Source organism: Megalops cyprinoides, chromosome 2 (assembly GCF_013368585.1).
Source record: "Megalops cyprinoides isolate fMegCyp1 chromosome 2, fMegCyp1.pri, whole genome shotgun sequence".
In the NCBI taxonomy this organism is placed as follows: Eukaryota; Metazoa; Chordata; class Actinopteri; order Elopiformes; family Megalopidae; genus Megalops; species Megalops cyprinoides.
Window position 1 is genome coordinate 41,414,655 of NC_050584.1, and position 25,971 is coordinate 41,440,625.

The 25,971-nt window shown below is 43.3% G+C and overlaps 1 protein-coding gene across 3 annotated transcripts; it reads right to left on the reverse strand.

Annotated features, from left to right (window-relative positions):
* Nucleotides 1-5: 5 nt before the first annotated feature.
* Nucleotides 6-23,517, reverse strand: cbarpb (CACN subunit beta associated regulatory protein b). 3 transcript variants are annotated; one of them, XM_036522325.1, is made up of 10 exons: nucleotides 23,376-23,517; nucleotides 19,259-19,331; nucleotides 15,628-15,773; nucleotides 14,261-14,322; nucleotides 11,096-11,258; nucleotides 10,539-10,710; nucleotides 10,075-10,227; nucleotides 9,140-9,371; nucleotides 5,999-6,188; nucleotides 6-4,055 (listed from the first exon to the last, which is right to left on the reverse strand). In XM_036522325.1, exons 2-10 carry the CDS (start codon nucleotides 19,304-19,306, stop codon nucleotides 2,621-2,623), a joined length of 2,601 nt encoding a protein of 866 aa, XP_036378218.1. In that variant the 5' UTR covers nucleotides 19,307-19,331; nucleotides 23,376-23,517; the 3' UTR covers nucleotides 6-2,620. The 3 variants fall into 3 exon arrangements, with proteins under 3 accessions (XP_036378218.1, XP_036378216.1, XP_036378217.1); XM_036522323.1 differs by having other exon boundaries at nucleotides 11,096-11,261; XM_036522324.1 differs by lacking the exon at nucleotides 23,376-23,517 and adding an exon at nucleotides 19,969-20,108 and having other exon boundaries at nucleotides 11,096-11,261.
* Between the last annotated feature and the right edge of the window lie 2,454 nt (nucleotides 23,518-25,971).

Below are 25,971 nucleotides of genomic sequence, written 5' to 3' on the forward strand. Positions count from 1 at the left end.
CTGAATTTTGAGTCAGTTCTTTCAAAGCCTTTGAAAGCTTGTGTTTGACATGATGGCTAGTGCGCATTTGTAACAGACGGGATCTTACAGAGATCTCATACATTTGTTACCAAATCATTTATTGGCCCTGCTGAACAGCAACTGGCCCTGTACTGGGATTTGAATCCTTAGTATATTGATGAAAAAGGGCACCTTCTAAATTGTACACAATGGTCCTGAACGATTTTGGAGAGGTGCTTTCTTTTATAAGGTAATCTATAAAAGAAAGTACCTTGAGTTCCAGGCCTCAAGTTTGTATTTAACATTGCTAATTTAGACAAGACTTGTCCTCATAACTATCTCAACTCTCTTTGTACACATGAAATGAGGCATACATCATTCCCTATAGTAATAAATGGAAGAGCTAACCATTTTTCTGACCAAAGATTTTGCAACAGCCTTTTGCCACAAAACATTCAGCGTAGATCTACCTTATGTGGACATAGGTTTGAAGAAATGAATATGTATCTAAACATGGGAGACTATTTCTCATGTCAAAAAAGGAGACATTTGCTCTCACCACTAGCCTTACACACAGAAGCTCCTCAGACACACATGGTTTGGTCAGCCCTGCATGAGAACCTTACAAAGACTCTCTCACAACCTGTTCTTCATGTTCACTGAACACCTTTTGTTGGCTGCTTCATTTTACATGAGACCATGAGAACCCTGGTGCTACCAATAAAGAGGAGATCACCAGTTATGAAAGTTAAATGGTCAGACACCAAGTGGGAAAGCCTGTGATGGTACAGCAGTAGGACACATTCCAAGAATTGGAAATGATGTGTGATTATTGGCTTGATTGGCAGCATCAGTATTCTGTGGGGAATACTTCAGGTGAGATGTGGAAATGTCCTCCAAAGAGCTTTTGTGTCTCATCTGTGTACAAAATAAAAAATGTTGTCTTTGGGCCAGGATGAAGTTTTGACATTCACAAAAAGCAAACCTATATACATACATACATAAAGCCTATTTGTGGAACGTATAAAGACAGTGTGCCTTTCCTAGAACTCTATCTATGGTAGTGCCAGTCTCATTCAGGCTCTCAAAGAAGCCCCTGTTTGTGCAAACTAAATGAATACATTTTGCCCTCGATTTCTTAGTAAGAAGTAGTAGTCATCCACAATGCCAAAAGACAGGTTTTTTGGCACAGAAGAGTTTTCATGTTGAATGGGACAATAAACACTGTTACGTCCTACTCCTGTAACAGGGGTTCGATTATGATCGTAATGGCTGACTATTAATAACAGAAGGTACCATTCAGGTATAATACAAACAATGCACATGGAAATAAATACATACAATGATATCAAATAACCGGTATTCACAATCTTCTCACTGGGAACCGGAGTCAGTTCTTTTTCCAGTGAGTGCTTCCCTGAAAACAAGCTCTGCACCACTCCCACCAACACTATTAAAAGACAAGGACACTTTAAAAAGGAGCTTTTCTGATTTGGTGTTGGGAAGAATTTGGATATGAGAAATGAACCCCCTTTTACTTACCCCATATCATAGTGCAATTTCTCTCATTTGAAACCCGCCCACAAAACTACTCTCTACCAGGACATACTTTTGCCACATACAAGCTACTGTACATTTCCATATACTTCGAAACCAAGAGAGTAGTTGTTAGAATGCTGCAGCTCAACATGTTGTATTGGCTACAACACAAGCGCTTAAGGGTTTAAAGAACAAAAATCACTTTACAGATCATTGCCTTGACTTTGAATCTTAAGATCTGCTCAATTCATGTATTCTCAGATTTGCTCCCTTGAGATGAAAAATTGAAGCTGCATTACAATATTGCCCTGCATTATGTTATGTGGCTGCAAATAAATAGGTCCAACCTTAGACCATGCAACATTATTTTAAAGGGTTGTTCCCTCAAACAGAGCTCCTCTGATATTTAAACCATATCAAAGGAAAGTGTACCAGCAGCGTTTATGTCTCTACTGTAAAACACTCTTTTGTGGTAATGTTTTGTGATACCACAACATAAACGAACAAAAAGAAAAGGAAATGGTCACAAGTGTGCAGATGAGTGGCTGTATAGTGATTGTTACCAACGTCTCCTATGGACCTGGGCATAATCTCACTGAAAAAAAGGCATTTTCCTCTATTTAACTGAATTGGGAATTGTCACAACGCTTGTCTGTAATGTACATGGAGTGAATGAAATGTCTATCCTGTTGAGATCTCTTAGCAAACTTGATTGTGAACTTTCCCTGCAAAAGAATGCTAAAATGAAGCCAGAGGAGCCCTGTTGCCAAGGTGGACAGGAATATAGTTCATCTTGTCTCTACAGCAGTAGTGTGAGCAAGTCTTATAGCACCTGATTTCACAGTGGAATTACTAGTGCAGAGGGCATCTAGGCTCTTTAAATGATCACCTGCCTCATTGGAGAAAGGCATAAAGCAGTGATAGAGATGTAATAATTTGGAGAGTATAGTTAAGATATAGGTATGTACCATGGTTAAGGTTTATTAATGGACCAATATAGTTGGAGGTGAAGACTCAAGTTACCTGGAGGTGAACTGAAACTCAAAGGCTTTCAAAGAGCAGACAGGGAATCGGAGTCATGCTACACTGGGCTGTGGTCAGGAGAGGCGTGAGTGACAGTCACCACACACTCGGGGCTGTCCTTGGCCCTGCGAAGGCTGGTGTACAGTCGCTCCTCCAGGTTGGCAGCCAGCTTGTCCGTCAGCTCAGCCGTGATGGTCTGTGGACCATAGCCTGGGGTTTGGGGCGGGGGGGCAGAGCGCTCGTCCGGTGGCTCGGGGGGCTGCCCAGCTTGCCTGCAATCCTCGGGGGGCTCGCCCTGCTCCAGCGTACTGTCCGGCGCGGGGGGAGGGGAACAGGAGGCGCGCTCTTCCTCTTCCTTGATGGTCCGACTGCTGCTGCTGCTGCTGGGGCTCACCTTCCTCTTGTCCTCCTCCGCCTCTGCGCCGCCGGGCTCGGCCATGGGCGTCTCGGCAGCGCTGGCCACTCCCTCGCTGGCCTCCTCGTCAGGTGCGCTGACGATGCGCGGGAGGGTGCTGTGGTAGCAGGTGTCCAGCGGGTAGTTGACGCTGTCGCCTCGGCGGAGCGGGGTGCGCTGCCTCTCCAGGGCAGGGGGGAAGCGCACGCCGGGGTCGCTGTACTGCTTGGACCTCTGCCACTGCTTGCGGAGGTGCACTCGGGAGCGATGCTTGGAGCGCAGAGGCGACTCCTGCTGGTCGAACTGGGGGTCGTGCCTCAGGAACTCGTGGAAGAGCGCGTCGGTCTTCTCGTCGATGCTATAGTCCCGCCGGTGGAGGTGGAGGTGGGGGTGAGAGTGCGATTCCCGAGGGACGAACATCTGCCCGTACGGAGACCACCCCATGGGACTCTCGACCTCCAGGCTGCTCCCACCTACAGCCTCGTCCTCGAGCTCCTCCTCAAAGAGGCGCGCCTCGAAGCTTTCGCACACGGTGCCCTTTCGGCCAGCGCTGGTGAAGAAGTGCCTCTTCTCTGAAGCCGTTTTGTCCTTGGTTCCAGCAGAGCTGCCGAACAGCCTCAGCTCCTCCGGGGCTCGGCACGGAGCTTCGATGGAGGCGTATCCGCTGTCCATCTGAAGCAGCTTGCGGTTTCCGGACTCCCCGTCGCTGCCCCTCTCTGAATCCACGCTGTCCTGCTTGCCCGCTTTGTCTCCCCCCTCCTCTTTAGGCAGCTCTGCATCCCCCTCCGGCTCATCCCCAATGTCCTGTGAGGGATAACTGGGCAGGCCCCCTTTCTCGGTCCCGCCTCCTAGTGAGCAGACGCTGTCTGCGTCACTCCGGACGGAGTCCTTATCGTTGTTGCTGCTCTGGTCAGAGGAGGCGTACTGCTCCAGCGAGGCGCGCAGGGTCCAGATGTCACGGTACAGAGTCTGGTGTTCGGAGCTCTCTTGGCGGCAGCTGGCCCCAGCCACCGGTCCCTCCTCCTGGGGCTCAGGAGACATACCAATCACTCCTCTCCCTCCACTGCAGCTGGCCTCCACCACCACCTCCACCTCTAACCTGCAGCAGGGACACCCCGACATCGAGCATTAGCAGGGGAACCAGCTCACTCCATCCACTTCAGAAAAATGAATGCTTCTGTCTTTAGTGAACAGAGTAAGATTGTGGTTGTGGCATGTATACAGAGATATATGCATAACAAATGGCAGCAATGTCGAGTGGTTTCCAGCAGCTTTGGACAATCCCTGAGCACAGTGATGTGTGAAACATGCATCTTGATCATACTGTCCTCACAGGCTATTGAGTCCTGCTCATTTGATAATTATCTTTGTTCAGTTAAAATTGAAATAATTTGTGCATTTCAAAACCTTTGGAGTGGAACACCTTGAACTGACATAACCCTGAAAAGGGGAAGCAGCAGGAATGGAAACTACAAAATTTAAATCAAATGACGACTGGCAGAATATAGCTAAGCTTCAGTGCACTACTCAAACTGGGACACTAGGTAATGCTAGTCATATCACACAATTCATTGGACGTAAGCCTAACTACTGTGCAAACAGTTTATGGCAATTTAAGCAATGTCTCACAGGTAACGGTAGGATAGTTCTCTCGCGTCTTATCTATTTAGTCAGTTAGCATTACCACTGTAAAAGCTGTTCAAGTTGTAACAGGCCAGGCCAGTTGGTCTTACATGTTTATATGCCAAAATGCTGGAATCTGTTATTTGCTAGCCATGGTAAAGTTAGTGATTCCAGGTGGAAAATGGTAGTACATAGCACAGATTCCACAGAGGGGAATACGCTACGCAAATCATCTGGATTTTCTGAAGAAATTACAGAAAGTGTAGATTTAAATTAGACTTATGATAATATTTATTTGCATTGTACCAAAGTGCTATGTGAGTAGCTCTTTAACTAAAAGCTGTATTCAAAATTGGCCTCAGCACAGAACACAAGGAGTTCCAATAAGAGGGAGTGAGTCTTAACAGGGTAGCTTGCAAAATGGAGTCCCCCAAGCACCCGTATTGGGACCTCTGATTTTTCATATTATATGCTCTATGAGCATAATTACTGTGAATGGCACATAGTACAGATGGGAATTATATCAATCAAAACTTTTTAATGCCATTAAAATACCTTGTTATACAATGATTTATAAATACATGGGATCACTTGTTAAGACTTGTAATAAAGTCAGAGGAAGACTCAAGGAAACTGCGATAGATTCAGTGCAGGTTATAGCCCTTCATCATGTTTTCTTTTTTACTTATGTTCAGAGATATGATTGTGTGAAATCATATTGCTTTGTACTCACTACCAAACAAAAACCATTCCAATCTACCTACATACTATGGGACTGTATTTAATGCTTGTCTTACCAATTCAGCAAAAACAGATCTGTATGACAAAGGTAAATCAATGAAAAGTCAATGGAAAATGAAGGAACTTGAATTTGTTCATCTCTATTTTTTTTCTTTTATTGTGATTGTCAGGTTCCTCTTATTCTTAGTTTCCCATTGCTCTTTGAATCTCATGTCAAGTGATGGGAGTTACAATTTAAGCAGTTTTCATTAACTTCCATAGACTTTTCACTCTCTGGTTCATCTCTGACATGGCTATGTGCAGTGAGATATACAGACTGAGCAGATGAAAATCAAACACAAATTGCCGGAGTGATTGCATGAGATTACAATCATCTGAAGCCATGATGGAGATTTGAGGTTACCAGCTACCTCTGGTTTTCCCACTGTCCTCGTGGGTGATGACGGTGGATCTGAAGGCTTCTTGCCTACCCTCTTTCTCTTATTGGACAGATTCTGAATCCACTGGTCCTGGTGTTTCCTTGCCAGCAAACTGACGTTTACTTAGGACCTGCAAGACCTATTCCAGGCTAATGTGCCATTGTGGGTTGTCAATGGAATGAGCCATTATGAGGAGCAGCACTGGCAATGGCTGTGGCGATGCAGCGCGGTTCATGAATGGCGAGGGAATTAAAGATACCTGCCGAGGGAGGGTGGTGGTGTGGAGGGGGGGGACAGGAAGCTGGGGGAAGAGCGGCCGGGGCAGTATGCAACGTCATGCGTGCGTGCGATGTACTGGATGATGTCGATGTGGTGGGCGTCGTGCTCCTCCTGGTCCATGCTCTCGCTGGCAGCTCTCTGGCGCTGGAACTGCCTTCTTTTAGGGGACCCTGGTTAAAAAGATGCAGGCAAAGTTACTCTGTGCTCTCTGAGCCAGATGAGTAGGGAAAAAAGAAAGAGATCAGGGTAGACTGCATCATCAGTCCCTCTGGGAGGAAGGAGCTGTGCAGAGGGGTCAATGTTTAGGTTGTAACATTCTTCAGTAAAACGGAATATTGGTGAATAAGCGTGAGTCTGTTTGTAAGAATCAATGAGCGAAGTATGCAAAGTCTGCAGTAAATTACTCTCCTTAAAAGAATCAAGTGCTAACACTAATCAAGCCATGCTGGACAAATGTGATATTTCCTGGAAGTATGGTACACAGTCACATGATTATATCATAGGCAAATTAAGTTTTGGCTGACAGCTGATATACCCTAAATAGTAGTAAATGGGTTGTGAACCGACCTCTCTTAACTGTAATTAATTTATCTAAAAGCAAGTGCCAGTGATTTCCTGCATGCGTCACATTGATGTCATGCCACGGATCCCGGGGACTTCAGATGGTACTTTCTCCGTCCAGTGAACTGGCCCTCGTCCTGCGTGCGGGTGAGAGGTCTGCAGCAAACAGGGAGGGCGTGGTCTCAGGCCCAGAGAGGTTTGGAAGAGAAGAGCCCTGCGTCACTGTGCCATCTGTCAGAATGAGGGCCCCAGCAGCTGACTGTGCTTTTGCTGATGGCCTTTGGGAAGATAACGTCAGGCGTTTTTCCCACATTCGGTCTGTCCCCCGTCAATGTGAGTGCCCCTGATATACATTATATCAAGGTTTGAAAGAGATCTATTTGGAAGGGTTAATGACCTGCAGTCACCGACATCTTAGCCTAGCAAGCCTAAATGACTGTTCCGAAGAATATTTCAGTAATTGGGTTATGGTGGTGAAGGCCAACAATATCAGTGACGTTTAAATGATTTTTATTATTAATTACTGTTGATATCATTTGTGTGTTGGTTTTGCATGCCAGAAATGTGAATTTCACAGACTTGGTCTTTTTTTTTATGAGTTTCTGTAATGTATTCATGAAGTCTATGTTTGTCTGTTGGCTGCCATATGGCACACTTCCTGACCATGTGGTCAATAATTACAACCAGTTATTAAGGTCAGAAACAAATTAATATTTAAACATAATATTTATGAACACCTAGGGACACTTGTGCTCAAAATCTTTTCCCACCTGCTCCACTAAACAAGGGGTGTTATTGTTTGTACCTTTAGTTAGGATCAATAACCTTCTAGCAATACAAATAGTATTGGTGTCACCCACTATTATATCAGTATTCAGACTAGTCCTCCTGTAAATTAATATATGTGAAACAGATTCAGATCCTGTTCAAATACTCCCTGCACTAGGACAGCCTCAGTGTATCCTGGTCCTGATCTGATGTAGTACCAATCAGGCAGTGTTGCAGACTGCACAATATCCATCACATTAAGCACGAGCAGGAACATTTCAGTACCACTTTAAGGGTAATTGGCCGCAAATCGCTAATTCAAGTATTGATCTTCTATTGATCATTCTCTAACCCAACCCTCCCCACTTTTTTAAAAGACACTTAGTTCATTTTGCTAGATGTCATTTTAGATCTATTTCCCTTCTATGCTCAGATCTAAGTTTTTTCTGCACCGACCAAGAATGTTTTTTTAGTAACAAAATTAACATTTCCATCCTGCCAAGATGCAATTAAGTGTCTTCAGAGGCTCTTTTCCCGACCGTGCTTCACAGAGAGTTGTCCTTACTGACAAGTGATAAACTGTGAATTCCGAGAAATGGGCTATGTTATAATACGACACAGAAATTTGCAGTTTGCTCTCCTGCTATTCTGGGTGTCTGAAGTGTCCTTATTGTCGCACATGAGGCTGAGTAATGCACTCAGGAGATGGGAGCAAGTGACAACAGATGCGGGGGAGAGAAAGTGTGAGTTGCATGGCGGTAGCTGATCATGTCACACCCTTTTACACCCTTCACTGACAAGGGTGACACTGGGCCACAAGTTTGGACCAGTTCATGACCTCCGCACAGGGAGCTGGAAGCCCTCTGTCAGCGCCTGTCACAGTGAACAGCATGTCGCAAGGGCCTTACGGGTAGGAGAGAGTCATCTCACCATGTGTTCTGAGAATGAGGATATGCGCCGGATTGTTATAAGAGGGATTCCTGTGGCTGCTTGCGTAACCCTATCAGAAAACAGGCTTCATGTTCAGTGGTAACATAGCACCTCAGTCACCACTGCCTATCCCAATGGACGAAAAAGAAAACATTATGCCAACTAACGTCACCGACATTCTCACCAGCTTTCCAGCTTTTCATTCCAGCTCATTCCGTACCTGAATGAGGGCACGGGCCAAATTGTGAGACAGCCGTTTAGCAACGGTACTCATGAATAATGCAATGAAAGGTTCAGCTGGGCTCCTTCAACCTGCTGGTTACAGCAGGGCTTCTCTGCGATGCAGCTGTCATTGATTTGGACCTACCATCATCGATTGCCTGCCGGGTGAGGGGGGTGAGTGGTGGGGGCTGGGGGGGTGAGGAGGGGGATAAGACAGGGGGAATAATAACCCTAAATGAAGACAATAAGGACACTAAACTAGAACCATGACGTAATTTTCAAGACATCTGTAAACCTTCCAAATTTCCATTCATTTCTATCTGTCTTGATCTCACAGCTCTTACTTGACTTGTACACATCTTAAATACTGTTGGAGTGGTGGTGAGGGAGGGCTGTGAGAGTGAGACAGGATATTAAGACCAGTGTATGGCACTGGTCTTACACTGAATGGGTTGTCCCCTTTCATGTCTTTCATCATTCTCTTAGCAATGTTTAATTCCAGTCACTATCCAGACACGCTAAAATCATGTATCAAACCCACAATACAGAATGGCACCACAACAGAGAGGTGCCAATAGTATGGCATTCCCACTACTGGTGCATGACAGAGTGAACTCCCTCTGGCCCGGAGAGCCCTCACCTCTGGTGTCCAGGCTGGAGGCCCGCTGGCTGCTGTCGAACTTCCACTTCTTGATCTTGAAGTAGGGGCTGGCCCCCTCCAGGCTGGCGTGGCGCCGCAGCTTGGTGAAGAACTGCAGCACGGTGCCCTGGCCGGAGCCGGCAGAGGCCGGGGGGGCACCGCTCGCCGAGGCCCCCTCGCCGGCGCTGCCGGGGCTGCTCCCGTTCCGGGACCCGGCTGCCATCACCTCGATCTGTGCACAGTGGGAACAGCCACACCCACAGCCATGCTCTGTGAAAATCATCTCCGTGTATCATCACCTGTGTCAGCACTGCTCCTGACTGTGTCCGTTCTAAGTCGCATGCTTCTCTAACAAACACAGACAGAAATGTGGACAACTGAGCATCCGCTGACCGTGGTTGGCTGATCTGTTGAAATGACTTTGACGAGGCTGTTAACTCAAGCCACTAATGTTTGCTTTTTATTTTGTCTCTTCTATCCTTTTATATCCTGACGATATATAGTACCACTCAAAAATTTGGACACACCTGATTAAGATCATGGAAAACATGCATTCAAAGAGATTTAGATCTAAAGACTTATGCTTAAATATGTTTCTTAGACAAATATAAATAGTGACATTGTTGCCTATGTATGAATTTCTTTCCAAAAACATAAGATAGTTTTGATTTGTTGAACACTTTTGTGGTCACTGCATAATTCCATTTGTGTTATTTCATAGTTTTGATATCTTTATTATTACTCTAAAATGTGGGAAGTAGTACCTTCTACCAAACCTTTGAATGGTACTGTACATTATGTGTTATTCTTATTCTTATTCTTATCCTTATCCTTATCCTTATTCTTATCTAAAGATGATTTAATTGTAATCACTCCCGTACAAAAGTCATGTATCAGCTCCCCCCAACCCTGACTCAATAGCCCCTGTAACTCACAGAGCTGGAGCGGGGTTGTTCAGGGCTGGGAGCTGGGGGACTCTCACTGAAGCTGGTGTCCACAATGGAGTTGAGCGCATCTCCAGGGAGGGCAGAGCTTGGGCTGACACTCAGGCTGGTCAGAGCGGTTTGCGGCAGTGGGCACACAGAGGGCTGAAAGTCACACACAAACGGGCAGTCAGGGGAGAGCCCAACTGGGCAGGCAAACAGAATCCTATATTAGGATTTAGGAGAGTATGACTCATGTGCAAAAAAAAGAACCATTAATTGGAAAACCTCTCAGCAGCATTTAATCAATTCCTATTTTCGAAATGAAGTAGAATGGTACATTTTTGAATTTAATATCCGTGACATATTTTATTCATCCACACTGATTGATTACAGCATTACCCCAGATGATCTAATTGTCACAGCCATAACCAGCATGACAGCACCACTAATAGCACCGATATCATGGCTGTTACCTGGAAGATGGAGAGGCTGGACTTGGAGGCGGGGCGGGTTGTCATGGCGATGCTGTTCTCAGATGACTCACACTCGTGGATGGTGAGTATCTTTAGGGCAGGGGGAGGAATGTGGAGGTGGGTGAGCCGGGCGTTTTTCAGGTGATGGAAGTCTCCCTCAGTGAGAGTGTACCTGAGATCGGCATAAGGAAACCTCAAGGCTGTGAGCTACACAATTGCACAATAAGAGACTCGTTCCTTCTTATAGTAGCCCCTGCAGATGTATATTCTTTTTGGCATATGCTCCATTGAGCATCTATGTCATGTTGGCTGTGGAAAAGTTATTACCAGAAACACCTGCCCAGCGGAAGATCTTTGATGTCATGGAGATGTTCATCCTCACTAAAACCACAGTGGTTTGCTAAATGGCTATTCCACTCATTGGTTGCAATTACTGCATGATTTTATGATATCAATAAAAGCATAGGAAAAAAAATCTTTGATCTGAGCTAAGCTGAGGAAATTCCATCCATTAAAATGAAAGGGTCCGTGTAGCAGATTTGCAGTGGGCATCTGACCTGCGACCTTTCTCTTGCGTCTTCTTGCTGTGGTCGAAAAGCGCGGCCTCGTTGAAGGAGACCCGGCGGCCGGTGGTGCCCGTGGAAAGGAATCGTTCCGTTTCCATGTCATGGCTGCTTGCGGCCGACAGGCAGTCCGACTCATCCACCCTGATTGTGATCTCTGCTGGGAGAGGAGCCCCTGTCACAGGCTTGCAGGAAATATCTGGAAACCTGCATGATACTGGCCATCTGCATAGCTCCAAACTCACTTGTCTGTGCATCTTCCCAAACACAAAGGGCAAAAGTAACAGTAAGATAAGCCAAAGGAAATAAAACAACTAACAGCCTAAATGTTTTGATCCATGGTGGTATTCTATGCAGCCATTTCAAAGATACTTCACCAACTTGACTTACAAAGAGCTCTTGCTTTGCAGAGGCCATTATGCAGGAATTACACATCTTACACTGTACCCATTATACAGAGATATATACAACAGCAGCGTACCGTGCAGGGTTGGAATCCACAGCTTTCTAGTTAGAGACCATGTTCACTAACCACTATGCCATTACACCGCAATGTTCTTACTCTCCAGCAGTACACCAGAAAAACAGAATAAATCCAGATTTCATCAAGATCCTTATTATTGAATATAATAGAATACCGTGTAAAGTGAAATTATTTGATGAATTCAACTTTATCTTTTCATTCAAAAATAAAGGCATAAACTTGCTTGGTAATAAAATTTTCTGCCTTTATAAAAATAATGCTTGAGTGGTATATATTACTCCTAATTAGTATTGACCTGCTGCCATGAATGGACAGCTTTTGGGTGTTGGGTGCCCTAAGTCTAGAAAATAGCAAGTGGCCTGCTAGCTAGGATGGATAGAAGTTAACCATGGGGGAAAGAACTGTAACATTTTATTGATGGTCCACAGACATCAGATACTGTGCAATCGTTGGATTAGTAGGCTGCAGCCAGCACCATTTTTTATATATGAGTATCTTTGACAGAAATTGTCCTACTTATCTATTACTAACTGTGCTCATGTCTACTACAGACAGTTAAAATGACTTTTCCCCACTGGAACAGATGCATTGAGGGACAGAGGCAGCAAGTGAAGGCCTTGGTATATCTGAAATTGTGGTAATAAGAACTTTGAACATAGGGACATAATGACATTCTTTTGGGGACCACTGTTATGTGGTGTGGTACTGCCTTACAGTTTTTTGGCTAAGTAAATAGCCCAGCCTACATTACTGGTTAAGTAGATATGAGATAACACATTTAGCTCACAATACATTGCACAAGGTGGAGTTCACGATACGCAATCGTCATAAAACAATATTCCTCTGAGAAATGATGTGGATTGAAAAACAAAATATACCATGGTTGAACAAGATTTCTTTCTTTTTCTTTCCATGTCAATCCCCTCATCATGCCAATATCTGTTATATACCAGTTTGCGTTCCATAGGCTTATTGCTTTTATAAATGGTTTTCTACATAAAGAAAGAAAAAAGACTGACTTTAACAGGCTGTATTGATTAAGGTTACATGAATGTTACTATAGTAACGTTCCTAACATTATTGACAACGATTCACTAGCTAGCTGGTGAATGAGGTAGCTAACCAGCTGACTTTTGAGACGTATTTATTTCACATTAATGTTACACAGTAGGGCTCAATTGCTGGCTTACTGAAAGAGCTACTCTTGAAAGAGATGGTAAATGTTTTCATCTTTAGTGATTCAACTTAGCTCTAAGAGGTATGGAGTGGATCAGTTGCAATATTTATGTTTATCACTGCAATATGATAATAAAAGGATGTATGAAAATTTGCCTGTGGTATTTTGTCAAACTGTCACAACTGTAATGGAAGCTGAACAATAGATCGGAACTATTTTATAAAGTACTTTCTATCATAGCACTGCTAAGGAGTAACGGAAAGAATGAGTAAAACAAGCAAAAATTTAAAAACATAATTTGGGGGAAAATGTGTATTATATTCTAGCCAATTTTAATCTACTGTAAATCGAGTGGTAATCTGTTTTTTTCCAAATTGGGGAATACCATACTTTGTCTCTGTGGTATGCCTATTACTTGTATTCCTTTTAGTCTTAACCCTACATGTCACTGCTCATATCAATGGCTGGTCCTCTGCCTCAAACAGGTGTGGTTCATATAAATTATTAATACAACCTACAACCTATGTTTTGCCCTGTAAAAACAGAGAAAGATGGCTACTGGTTCAACTGCAGACATGAATTACTGTCTATTTATCTCACAAGCCAAGACACTCTTATGGGCACTTTATTCTTTATTTTGTGGGCATATCAAAAAAATGAAACCACTCAAAACAGGACACAGAAACGCCTTGAGGCTACCAGCCATGTTCTGCTGCTCTGCCCTGGGGTTACTTTTTTACACACTTGGACTGACAAAATGCAGTGAGGAATGTATGATTACACAGTATACATCTGTCCACGTGTATGTGAACTGGAAGTGATGTTTCTGAAGGCATGAGGATGTGAATTCCAGAGATATACAGGGGACAGTCCTAACACACAATGTCCAGGCGCTGGGGAGCTGTCACTCCTGGAGCCGTGTGTTTGTTGCATGGTGATGCACCCTGCTGCTGACAAAACTGACATTTCCCTGTCCCTTTGTGGCGGGTAGTCAAGCAGGTGGAAAACTCCCCACCTTCACTGTTGCAGAAATAAGACGGGATACTGCATACAGAAAACCCCCACTCTTAAGGGTCATTTCACAAATATCTTTCTTTAGTCAATAAACATCAGAGGCTGACATATTCTAGAAGAGCACGCTTCACATGTTCTCATTGGGAAAAAAAGAAAAACATTATTTGTATTGTGCAGATTACCGCTGCGCATGCTTACTGCACAGATAATAAAACCTAAAACAAATTCCATCAACTGAATTTCAGTTATATAAAATAAACCAAACTAATGTTTTGACCTGAGAACTAGTAACCAATTGTCTCTCTGCTGTGAATCACAGGTTTCATATCATTTTTACTGGGGTGTCAGTCAAAGAGTTTGCTTGCCTCAGCAAATTGTATTGTTCTGCACAGACCTCTTATTCATGTGCTCTTGCCAGCTGAATACACAGACATTTACTCTCCCGAATCCATACCACAAGAGAGAGGACATAGGATGCTCTTACCTTGCACTGGCTGTGACTCCTCCAGGTACGTAGTGTTGGTTTTCTCTGGATCATCACTCGCCCTGGATCCCCCCCACACAGACAGGGGAAGCACAAATCAATGCTTTCATATAACTCTCTCAACCTGCACATGCAGCAGCCTTAACTCATCTGTTGAGACATTCTTTTCTCCTCAGACTGAAGCTATTACAGCAATGATGTCAACAGATTGTGGAGCAGTCCTATTATAAGCTATATCTGTTGACCAATTACTTTTATGGAGGAGAAATGTAACAGTAGCGGGAAAAGGTACACACCAAGATTAAGGGCCAAGAGATTTTGTTTCTTGTTACATATGCCCCATGACTCTGTGCTGTAACTGTTAATACCAGTAACAATCACAGTAAGACCTGTACATAATTACCTATATACAATCAGCTACCTCCTCTACATAGAGCCGCTCTGAATCCTATAAATGCTTGACTTCTCGATTATTTGTATTTATCGCATTGGAGCTCAATATCCATTTAAATCTCCCTATGAATGAACTATGCATTTAAATTTGGTTTTATGTTTGAAGCACACACCAAGTGGATGGACCTTATACGGGTTCCCTTTAAAGTCTTTCACCCCTGTGTATCTAATTCAATAGCTTTGTTGTTCTGATGACAAATTAAATATTGCAGCCTCAGTTAACAACAGGAATTTCACTCAGGCAGCATTAAGTATTCCACTGGTTGATTAGCATGGTGTTTTTGAAGCACACACTCACTGCCACTCTGAGTTATGAGGAACAAGAACAGCTAAAAGTATCTTTCCTCTTGCCAGGGTTTTATTGTTCACGAATGCTGTGAGTTATCTGTAAATGACCGGCATAAAAGGGGTTTTTTCAGGCAACACAGGCCTCTACTTTTATTTCCTCTGTGCCTTTAGCTTCTGTGATCTCACTGGTCTCAGCCAGAGCTTATTTCTCTGCAAGACAAGAGATTAATCACCTCCGATGGCTGCTATGAAATTTCATTACGCTCATCATTTGTACAAGTCTGCACTCCTCTGGTCTGGCCAGACTGAAGCCTGGCTGTGCAGCTGTGCAGAGGCTCAAGCATTTGGGAGGAAGCAATTGCAGGTGAAATTTAACCCAAGAGCGTCTTTTACCTAACTGGGTGAGCTATTTCATCCTCTAAAATAGGAAAAATGCTCATCTGTACTTTGATTATCCCCAGTTCTCTCTCTTCCATGACAATTTCTTCAAACAACCTCATTCAAGGATTCCGATGCATGTTTTCAGGGTTCTGCATGTGCCCTGCATTTCACCACGGCTTCTCTGTTTTTGTAGCTAAGCCTCTCTAACGGAGAAGGGCGGAGAGGGGTTGAGGTCTCCGCCTCACCTGGAGTAGCGCCGGTCTCCCTCACAGCAGCGGCGACAGATGATCAACAGGACGGAGAGCAGGACCAACATCCCCCCGAGGAAGATGGACAGCAGGACCAGCAGGAGGACATAGCCATCCTGTCTGCCGGGGTCTTGTGGAACATCCTGAGTGGACAGGAGGGCAAGGTTTGGTGAGTTGAAGTGGACAGAACAGGGACACGGGGACCAGAGGAGGAGAGACCGATACGGACAGAAGGAAGTCGACACCAGACCTTTCGTGAGAAGACCACTAACGCTGATGAGATGCGGAAATGCGCGCGCTGTTTTCTGCCTTTCGGGTATCTTGAATCACTCGAAAGACCCGTATGTTTTTTTTGTTTTCATTCTGAAAACCCATGATTTTTCCCACGCCGTTTACAGTTCCTTGCCTTGTTTGTATAAATTTGTTACTAATTAAATGTGATCCATTGTCAACAGATATTTCATTCTTGGAGTTTAATACAAAGTTAATAGTCCATTCTAGATTTTGTTTGCTGGTAATTTTTTATTTTAAGAAATATCTAATTTCAAGTGTCTTGTGCTTTTTTTACTGGATAACTCTGCTTTAACTGCTAAAGTACTATTACTAAAATATTACTATGATTTGATGATGATATTCCATTAACCAAAAACAGTCTAAATACATTGACAATCACAACACTTTTCAAGTCTGGGTGACTGTCATAATGCATTTTGTAATAAGCCTTTTTTCTTTGGCAGCTTTTCTGAAATACAGCAGTGGCAGACCGCAGACTTAGGCCGGACCATGAGGATCTCCAGATAAATATTCCCTTTATTGTACTGTGTGACTCTGTCTCAGAAAGGCAAAGGGAACTAAATTCAATTTCAGAATCCATCTGAGTGGAAAATGAGGGCACTGCGCTCTAAAATTAGAAATGGGGGATAAGGGAATGGCTGCCATCTTGAGGCGGGTGTCATAGGGATTGCCGCCAATAGGGGGCCCCCTTCTTAACATGCTGTTTATAGCATTTTTTAATTGTGTGCAACACCACACTAATAAACCTATTTTCATCCCTTCCATGAATTCTACTCTCTGAGAACCATGCTTGTGGAAGCACCAAATTCCAGAGTCAATGAAACAAAATCTACCAAAAACCATCTACCAGTGAAACAGTATTTCAAAATTTGATCCCAAATCACACTGAGTAGTTCTAAAGCCCACTGCATATAATATCTCAAGGTACTCCATAATGGCATTGCAAGTACATGTAGATGCACAGTAGATGTGCATCTTGAATATTTACACACATGAAAAAGGGCACCTATAAGAACATGTGTGGGCATGTTTAGCATTTGGCTTCTGGAATGGCAGTGTAACAACAGTCAAACACATCATTAGCACAACATTACAACAATGGCCACCATGCATTTACAGGTTGAAGTAAGTATTGCAGCTGAAACTTTTTGAGGAGGACTCTAAATTTCAATCATATGCATGATTTGGTCTTTGTGTGGCTCTTGTCTGACTCTGGGCGAGAGGGATGCAGGTGTGCTCATTGTTCTGGGGTTGAAGCGTTAAGTGCCATGTTCGGGGATCCCGACAGGCGTGGGCGTCACGGAGAGGAGGGGGTGGAATGAGAATTCATGGAGATGGAGCATTAGGAGAGAAGACAGAGAAAGGAAGGGCGCGTTCTTCACAGACTTCAAAGGGCCGAGACCACTCTCAGCCCAGCTGCCTTGTTCATCACTCTCTGCGTCCTCTTCGCCAAACATGAGATGTGTGCTGTGAGAAGAGGAGGTCAGGTGATAGCTGCTGTATATCTCCTCACTCACTCTCAGTTCCAGATTATCCCAGTCTCTCCCAGTACCTGGGATCTGACTCCACATAGTGGGGCACTATATCCTTTTGTCTCCTTGCTCCATGGTTTAGGAATGCCCAACCAGATCATCCAAGGGTCCGCCAGTATATTACTGCTTTAACATTTTGTCTTAAAGCCTTGATTGTGTCATTTTTCTGTAAGAACATTTTACTTGTCATTACTATTTTTTTTACTGTTCTTAGTACATTATCTATCATTTGTGCTTAATTTCTCTGTGAATGACTGTGATACACAGTTTGTGTCCAAATGAAAAATATTCTATAAATGAAATGTATTATTTTTTCGTAGTGTGTAAAGACAATACCTCCCAACACACACACACACACACACACACACACACAAATTGCTCCACACCTAATCCCTTCCCCTCAGTAACTTCCTATGTTTAATCCCTTCTCCTGCTAGAATTCAAAACACCTCAGGTAGACAGACTGTGGCTGGAGCTTGCTTACTTGGGTGTCATGAGTCAGTTGGCTTTCGGATGCAAAACAGCTAATATTATGAGAACTGTTCCTGTATCGCCCCACTGTGCAGATGCATCACCTCAGCAATTACAGCACAGTACTGAAACACATTGATTTACTCACACTGATTTCTGCATGGGCAATCCATAAACACCACAGAGTAATTCATCAATTGGACCTCACGTATTAACCTGTTTGCACCTGACACACAGAAAGAGGGGCACTCAGGAGCTTAGGAGACTTGATACATATAGTATATGTATATACAGTATGTATGTATGCTACATACTGCATATGCTGTAATTTTAAATGCTATCCATCTCCAATACTATCAGTTCTACTTATTATGCTTTTCAAAGTCACAAAGTCTGGACTGACTCTATCTTCGCAGTGACAATCAACCTTTAGTCTAAGAACAAAATACATCCCATACCCATTTCTGATACAGAGTCATACTCTTCATCAGGAGCCCATTGCTTCAAACGTATCAGTGCACACAACAAGCAAAAATGACTCCCCCTCATTTCACAGCAAAGCGCAAGCAACATGACACAACAAATGCTGAAATGCCTTTTGAAACAATTTTGACATTTGCACAAAATGGTGATTAAATCATTTCAATGAATTGTGAGTGTATTCATTCCTTGGGTAACTAGATGCATGAGCTGTGAAGACGAGGGTAAGATTGCAAACGTCAGTCTTTACGTTTAGCGTGCAACGTCTAGCTAATCGTAGTAACAAATCTATGTAGTTTGAATAAGCCGGGTATGACACATACCCTCTGAGGGAGGGGGAAGAGTTTGTCTGTGGTGTCCCTGAGACACCCTTGGAGGGCCTCCACACAGAGGACATCCCTATGACTCACCCTGTCTTCCCCACCCTCTTGACAAAAAAACACAGCTGCACAAACAACTGCTGCTTTTACTTGCTATGACAGCTTTAGCTGCGACATAAACCTTTTACCCATTTGGGTATTTGAACGAATGCTTGATAATTAAGAGCAACACCACCCATCATAAAGCTTCCCAATTCTCCTTCACCAGAGATAAAACATGATGGCAACAGTCTAATCCAAGGTCAAGTATACCTTATTCACTGCCACTCATTCGTCCACATATCAGTCTAAAGAGGCTACAGCACTGATGCACAACATCTAATTTCCCTCAAAGGTTCATTAAGTTGCGATCAAAGTTTTGATTTCATTAGCTGAAGTGCACACCAGGCTCTTATCCGATGGCAGGCTCTCTCTGGGGAGAGAATCACGACGGCATGATGCACAGGAAGAAGGGGAGGTGGGTTTACTTACGGTGGTGTTTTCGGTTAGGTTTTTCCATACGGTAGACTCATTGCTCATGGTCCAGGCGAGCGTGAGCGTCCCCCTGGGGAGAGGAGGACGGGATGTTAGACCTCTGCCATACAGTCACCAGCGCGTGATACAGCGGCACAACCCTTTCCACCCATGCTGTCTCACCTCTGCCCCAGCACTGTGATGAAGATAGCCCTATCTGTATAGACATAGCTCCACACTGGACTTCTCTTACGGAGGAATTCTGTTCAAAACCCCTTCCTTCCACAGCTTGTGTGCTAGAACAGAACAGCATGTACCTTACTCTTGTGTACAACTTTCCACTGATCTGATACATCGAACCAAACCTTGATCTTCATATACTACAGTGTAGGCTGACCTGTATGTTCAACTGCTGTATTCTTTCAGAAAATGTACAAACCACCTATAAGCAGAGGAATGGGAGGAGCATAGGAGGGAGTGACCGTAGCATATTGCAGAGTGCATAGAAGTGCATTTTCAACATCCAGCAACAGTGCTAGCCCCCCCCCCCCAGCTTTGACTCCTGTAACCCAACCCCCAAGCTGTCTCCCCAAGCAGCTTACTGAGGAGCTCCCACCAGCGCACGGCTGCCGCGGCGCTCGGGCGGCGAGGGCCCGGCAACGCCGCTCAGCCTCGCGGGGTCGGCGGAAGCATCCTCTCTCTGCGCCCTCACACACTCTCGCTCTCACCTCGCTCAGCGGCTCTGCTCGGACAGCGGGGAACAGCGGCAAGCTCGCGTCACACAGGACCGTGCTGGGGTGCCAGCTCTTACCCCGACGGGAGGCTGTGCGCCGTGCGTGATGTGCGTTTCTCTGCAAAGCCCCCGGCTTTCTCCCTGCGCTCACTGCCTGCCTGCCTGTGCCTGCCCACATCGCCTGCTGACAGCTGTGATGTCGTCTGCACACACACTCGCCTCAGCTCTGCAGAGAAGCTTAGCTGACTGCAGGCAGCAAAAGCCCATTACCCTCTGCAATGCTATTTTACCACAGAGTGGAATATGAATATTTTTTCCACTGGGCTACTGCCTGTGCTTGTAAATCCAAACTCTGCACACTCAAAAACGGAATCCATATATGAGGCACATGGAATCCGCGATAAGTTACCATTCTGATGCTTTAAAAAATAGCTGAGCATGTTTAATTTTATATTTCTTAGATAACTTCTTACTTCTTCTGATAGACAATGTCAATCCTGAGGAATCAAGAAGAAACTTTGACCCTTCGTGTAGGTACTCAGTTGTGGATGTAATGTGTCAATGAAGCATGCATTGCTACTTCACCCTCTGTTTCCATGACAAGAAAAAGATGACAACACAAAATTACATAATCTCCTCATGCAAAAAGTAAGTAAAAATGTATGGCTGATGGAAAGAGAGTAAAACACTGCTGGATGTCTTCATACTTTCATCTCAATCTCAATTCACATGGAATCCCTCATGATGGTGTCAACTGTCTGTCAGGGTCTGAGGTTTCTGCTCTTTTGCACTCTCCCAAAATCCAGTGGCCTCCTGCCAACTCTTCTACATGTCTGAGAGGGAATTTCTGTCTGCCTGATCACTGTGGATCAGTACACATAACTCAATTTTTCATACAGTTAATTGATTAAAGGATAAATCAATGTCAACTTTGGAAGGCTAAGCACTAATATGGTGTTAGAACTAGAAAATTAGTTTGCTGATTGCTTCTCTTTATTGAGTTCCCCAATATGAGGTCTCCTTTTTTTCTGATTGTGTATTATGAGAAGAATAAAGAATGTCAATTTCTTGGATGACAGATCGCTTGTAACCTTTTCAAAACAAATAGCTTTTCCTGATATTCAGTACCCCCGAGGTGCATAGAGAGGAAGTGAGGAAGCACATAATCCACATGCACAATCACAACCATCTTTAAATCCTCTGATTGCCACTCTGTGTTCCTGTGTGACATACAAACTTATAGCATTCAGGCTTATTTGATTGTGATGAGGTCTTAATTTAATTTGATCAAGTTACAGTAAACCAGCCCAACTGACTTTCATCTCATTATTCAACGTACTCCCTGTAAAGCCATTTGGATCTATTTATGTGTATTTGCATTTCACATACTGTAGTTATCAATCCTGTCAGATTACCACCAGTCATCCAAAATATAATGGAACCAGTTCTGAAGTATACAGTAAATGAATTCCCTCTGATATAAACTTGTGTTTATTTATCTGGATAGTAATTTGTTTTCCCAATTTAAATATAAACAAATGCAGAAAATGGGAAAGTTGCTAGGAAAAATTTTACACAAGTGGATTGCTGAACTGTTTGATTGTTTGAAGTGAAATCCATGTAGATGAAGAATATAGATAAATACTTCCAAATGGAAAAAGGTTTTGCATGTTGTCAATGTCCCTATAGTATTGTAACTGAAAGCTCAAATGAGTTTCCAGTACTTACATTATCATATTTTACACGTTATTATCTTATCACTGACGAATATTTTGTTCCACCATGAACTATTTCATTGGACAAATTCATGAGATATCCTTAGAGTCCATAATTGCATCCACCACCAGTGAAGCAGGTTGATATCTGCAATACAGTACATCATATCCAAAAACCATAAGAACACGGTTCAGGGCTTTTTTTTGCCACACTGCATAACTGAATATAATTTCTTCAACAGGGCACTTTCAGAAAGTGTATAATGGATGACCTCGCCCGTATGCAAAGCCCAGTTCAAGAGGCGCCTCTTCCTCTGGATCATTTATTTATTGCAAGAGCACCTAAAGCACACCAACATTGCTTTTCGCTAATAACGCGCTTTGTGTGTGAGTAGTCTGCTGATTGCTATGCGCATTAGTCGCTGATGTTAAGTTTCAGCACGGTACTCTTTGTAACGGAGTATGCTACAGCAGTCTGGGCGATGGCAGTAAAATTCAGGAATGACTTGTCGGTAATTCTCCTTGATCCTTCTCAATCTCACATCTGCCTTTTCCACTCGTGCCCCAGATCAGCCACATTCCTGAGTTCATTTTATCCTTTTAGGCTCACAGGCAGTGATGCGAGACATTACAGCTGACCATTTGAGAAAAAAATACATGCATTATATGACTGCGTCCATTGCGGTTTAGAACGGCTTCACAATTATACTAAAATATTTGTTGTATTGGTTTAATTAGACGGCTAGGCTATAGCTTTCGTTGTATTCGGCTGCACATAAATGCATATTTACCTTTAATAGCAACAACGTTAGCACTTGTTTTATTCGTAACAGCCATCCGTTTAACTGAGTTGACAGAAGATAGCTCGAAGGTGTTCGCTGTAAAGGAATACAGCAAATAATTTCATTTAAAAGGAGAGCGATACGTTCTTACAAAAACAAAACTACGGAAATGAAAAACGTTATATTCGGTAGAACTTGGAGACGCGTTGCGATATCAAACAGGCGCCATGTACTGCATGGAACAAGTGTCAGCGCCCATTTTTACTAAATATTGCGTTTTTAAAAATCGATATGCTACGTTTTTTTAGTTCAGTAGAGGAGACAACTGCATGAAAACGGGTATGCGCTGCTCTCCTCTTGTTTCCAAAATAACATTTATTCCAACATTTAACCTTTTATCGTACAAAATGAAATGCGGACCCCGTCCCAGTGCATAAAATTAAAAATAAACCCAGGCATAGTCTTCTCAACGACATAGAACTGAAGACAACCACACATCTATGTGTATGATGGATATGGTTTTGCCCAGTTTTCCCCAAACTTGACTGCGTACGCCTTCCTCTCATTGTTACTTTTATTTTTCATAATCTGTGATTAAACCACCATCCTTGCCACTTAAGTCCTATAGCTAGCAATTTCATATTAGCTGCTGGCGACATCCTTTTCTATGGAGAGTGAAGCATCAGTTTGCTGCCTCCTTGATAGCAAAGATTGTGTGAAAAACGAAAACGGGTTGCCTAAATGCCAAACATGCTATGATCATTTTTATATATGGGGGTTTCGTTTGCGATTTAAAATGGTACCAAAACATTAGACATGCATTTGCAAATTGGCAACTAATGTAGGCTACTATTGATCTATCCCTCTACTAGACAGGAAAAATAACTTGAATGGGGAAGACTCACCTAATTGTAATTCATGTGGTCCATGCAGGGATATTTAGTCAGAAACCAATGGCACCCAACCTTCTCCGAACACCTTAATTTTGATTTAAAAGCTAAACGTATTTATGAATGAAACCCTATGGCTTAAGACACACCCACAGCCCGGTCGGGAAAGCACCATGTGACGTCGTAGGTGAGGTAAAGCGCTGAGACATGAACGCGGGATGCGCAGATAGCTGCTATGACTGTTATACAATAGACTTCCATGAGTTTTTTTTCCTTCCATCTAATGAGGGGGATCTTGGTATGAATGACGTAATCAATAATGCATCTCAACAAAAATTTTACCACCATGTAACAATGTGGGCAGAGTCGGAACTGGGGTGAGGTCCAAATTAATTTCCCTGAGTCAACTCCCATGTATAGAAAATGGTTCTACCTTTACTAATTAGAAATTGCTCCTTAGTTTTATACTTAAGATGATGATACCGCAGTGTTACCGCTGCAATAGGGAATCTGTCAGAGCCTTGGCAAGTTAGCTTTGCTCTGTGCACCGTAATTTCAACATTCTGCTGACTTCTTTGCAATAAGTAGGACATTTAAAACATCATATGTAACTCACCTGAAAATGGCCATTTGAAAAAGAAATGTGTTGTGTTGAACGTGTCGACCTGAAGCTGCGTATCGGCGATATCATACGAACTGAAAAAATTGATAGTAAAAATTAATTAAAAATGAAATATTGAACAAATATTTAATGTACATATGCGTCAGATACGTGCACAAAAATATTTTAAATTGCCACAACTGTTTGTGTGTGCACGAGTATTTGTCTCAGCATTTTGGTACGTGTGGTTACCTATTTTTTGTTGCCAAGATTTCAACCAGCGGTATAGAACAGCAGATGAATATAGAAGAAGGGGAAGAACCTTTGATTCTCAAAGAACCCCTTCAAGCTCCTTCAGTGAAACAAAGAACACAAGGGAATTACTATATAGTTATAAAATAAAAGGACTAAATATGGGCCAAGCACAAAACTGCCACCTCCAATCATTATTGTGATTGTCACAATTTTATGAGTAAAAATGTCTTGCAAAAGTCATGATTTGTTTATGGCCATATAAGCAAATGTGACATTTGACTGACAATTGCATTGCTTAGCATCTTTTGCTGAACAAACCCAAGGACCATGCAAAGCTATTTTCATGTAAATCAGTCTAGTTGTTCATGACAATAATATTTTATAATATTCCTTGCAGCAATAATGTATGGTCAGTACAATCTGGATCATGGTTAGGATCATGTTTTTGAAATAATCATATTAGAATCAGGTACAATGCTGTGGAATGTCCCCAAGTCTTTAGACAGCAAATTTAGTATTAAGTGTATTGTCTGGGATTGCTTTATGCTCAACTGAATATTGTGCATGAATACTGAAATTTGATTGGCTAACAAACCATTTGACCTACTTGTATGACTTTGGTCATAATATGCAAACTACTAAACCCTAAAATAGTGCCAAATGCCATACAAGAGGAAGAAACCTTCTAGGATGTGTGACCTTTCAAGTTTCCCTGGAATTTGATTGGCTTGCGGCAGCCAAAATTTTAACACAAAGACTTAGAATGAGAAAACTTGATAAAGGGCAGTCAAAGGATCATGGAAGATTTCTGAATGATTATACCAACAACTGAAGGATAATTCAGAAAACTGTACTGTGTGTAACAGCCTTGTTATTATACTGATCGCATAACTGATGACTAAGACTTCTCAACTCTAGTCCTCTCACTCCCAAGATTTCACTATCACCCCAGAAAACAGTGCAATGTCAGCCTCCTAGCTAAGAGTGTTGGGGTGACACTCTACAGTAGGCTAGTCATTGTGGACAACATAGCAGTGGTCAGATAGGCCTGCAGATTCTTCCTGTGCAACATCAGAGGAATTCATTCCTTCCTCATAGACAACCCAGCTCCTGGTTCAGGCCCTGGTCTTCTCCTACCTGGACTCCTGCAGCACCTCTGTGGCTGGCCTCCTTGCTTGTTCAAACAAACCACTGCAGCTCATCCAAAATTCTGGTGCCTGACTTCTCTACAATCTTCAAAAACTCTCCCAGATCTCCTGATCTCCCTCTGCTGGAAAATGGTAACAGCTTATATCAAAAGACTTGTGATAGCCTTCCACATGGGGAGCATAACAGTTTCCCCTTATCTGTAATTGATCATCAGACCTAATACACCACCTTGATCACTCCATTCTGCAACCTAAAGTTGTTGAAGCAACTGTTTGTTCACAGTTGTATGGCACAGTTGTATCCGCACACCGGGGACACACACCGCCTTATCCCACCTCGACATCGGCAGAGGGAACTATGTTAGAATGCTGTTCATTGACTACAGTTCAGCTTTTAACACTATTGTCCCCCCTTTACTGGTCAGTAAGCTTCTGGACCTTGGACTGCATTGCTCTCTGTGCAAATGGATCCTAAACTTCCTGGCTGGTAGAGGAAGGTGGTTAGGGTGAGCAGCCTCACTTCCACCTCTCTCACCCTCAACACCGGTGCTCCTCAGGGTTGTGTCCTCAGTCCCCTGCTGTATTCTTTGTACACAAATGACTGTGT

Excerpts from the sequence above, each read along its gene's own strand:
- cbarpb (XM_036522323.1), bottom strand. The coding sequence starts at position 19,306 with ATGAGCAATGAGTCTACCGTATGGAAAAACCTAACCGAAAACACCACC. Across the intron at positions 11,262-14,260 it reads GGAGTCACAGCCAGTGCAAG|CAGAGATCACAATCAGGGTG; the intron begins GTAAGAGCATCC and ends CTCCTCTCCCAG. Across the intron at positions 10,711-11,095 it reads ACGCAAGAGAAAGGTCGCAG|GTACACTCTCACTGAGGGAG; the intron begins GTCAGATGCCCA and ends TGCCGATCTCAG.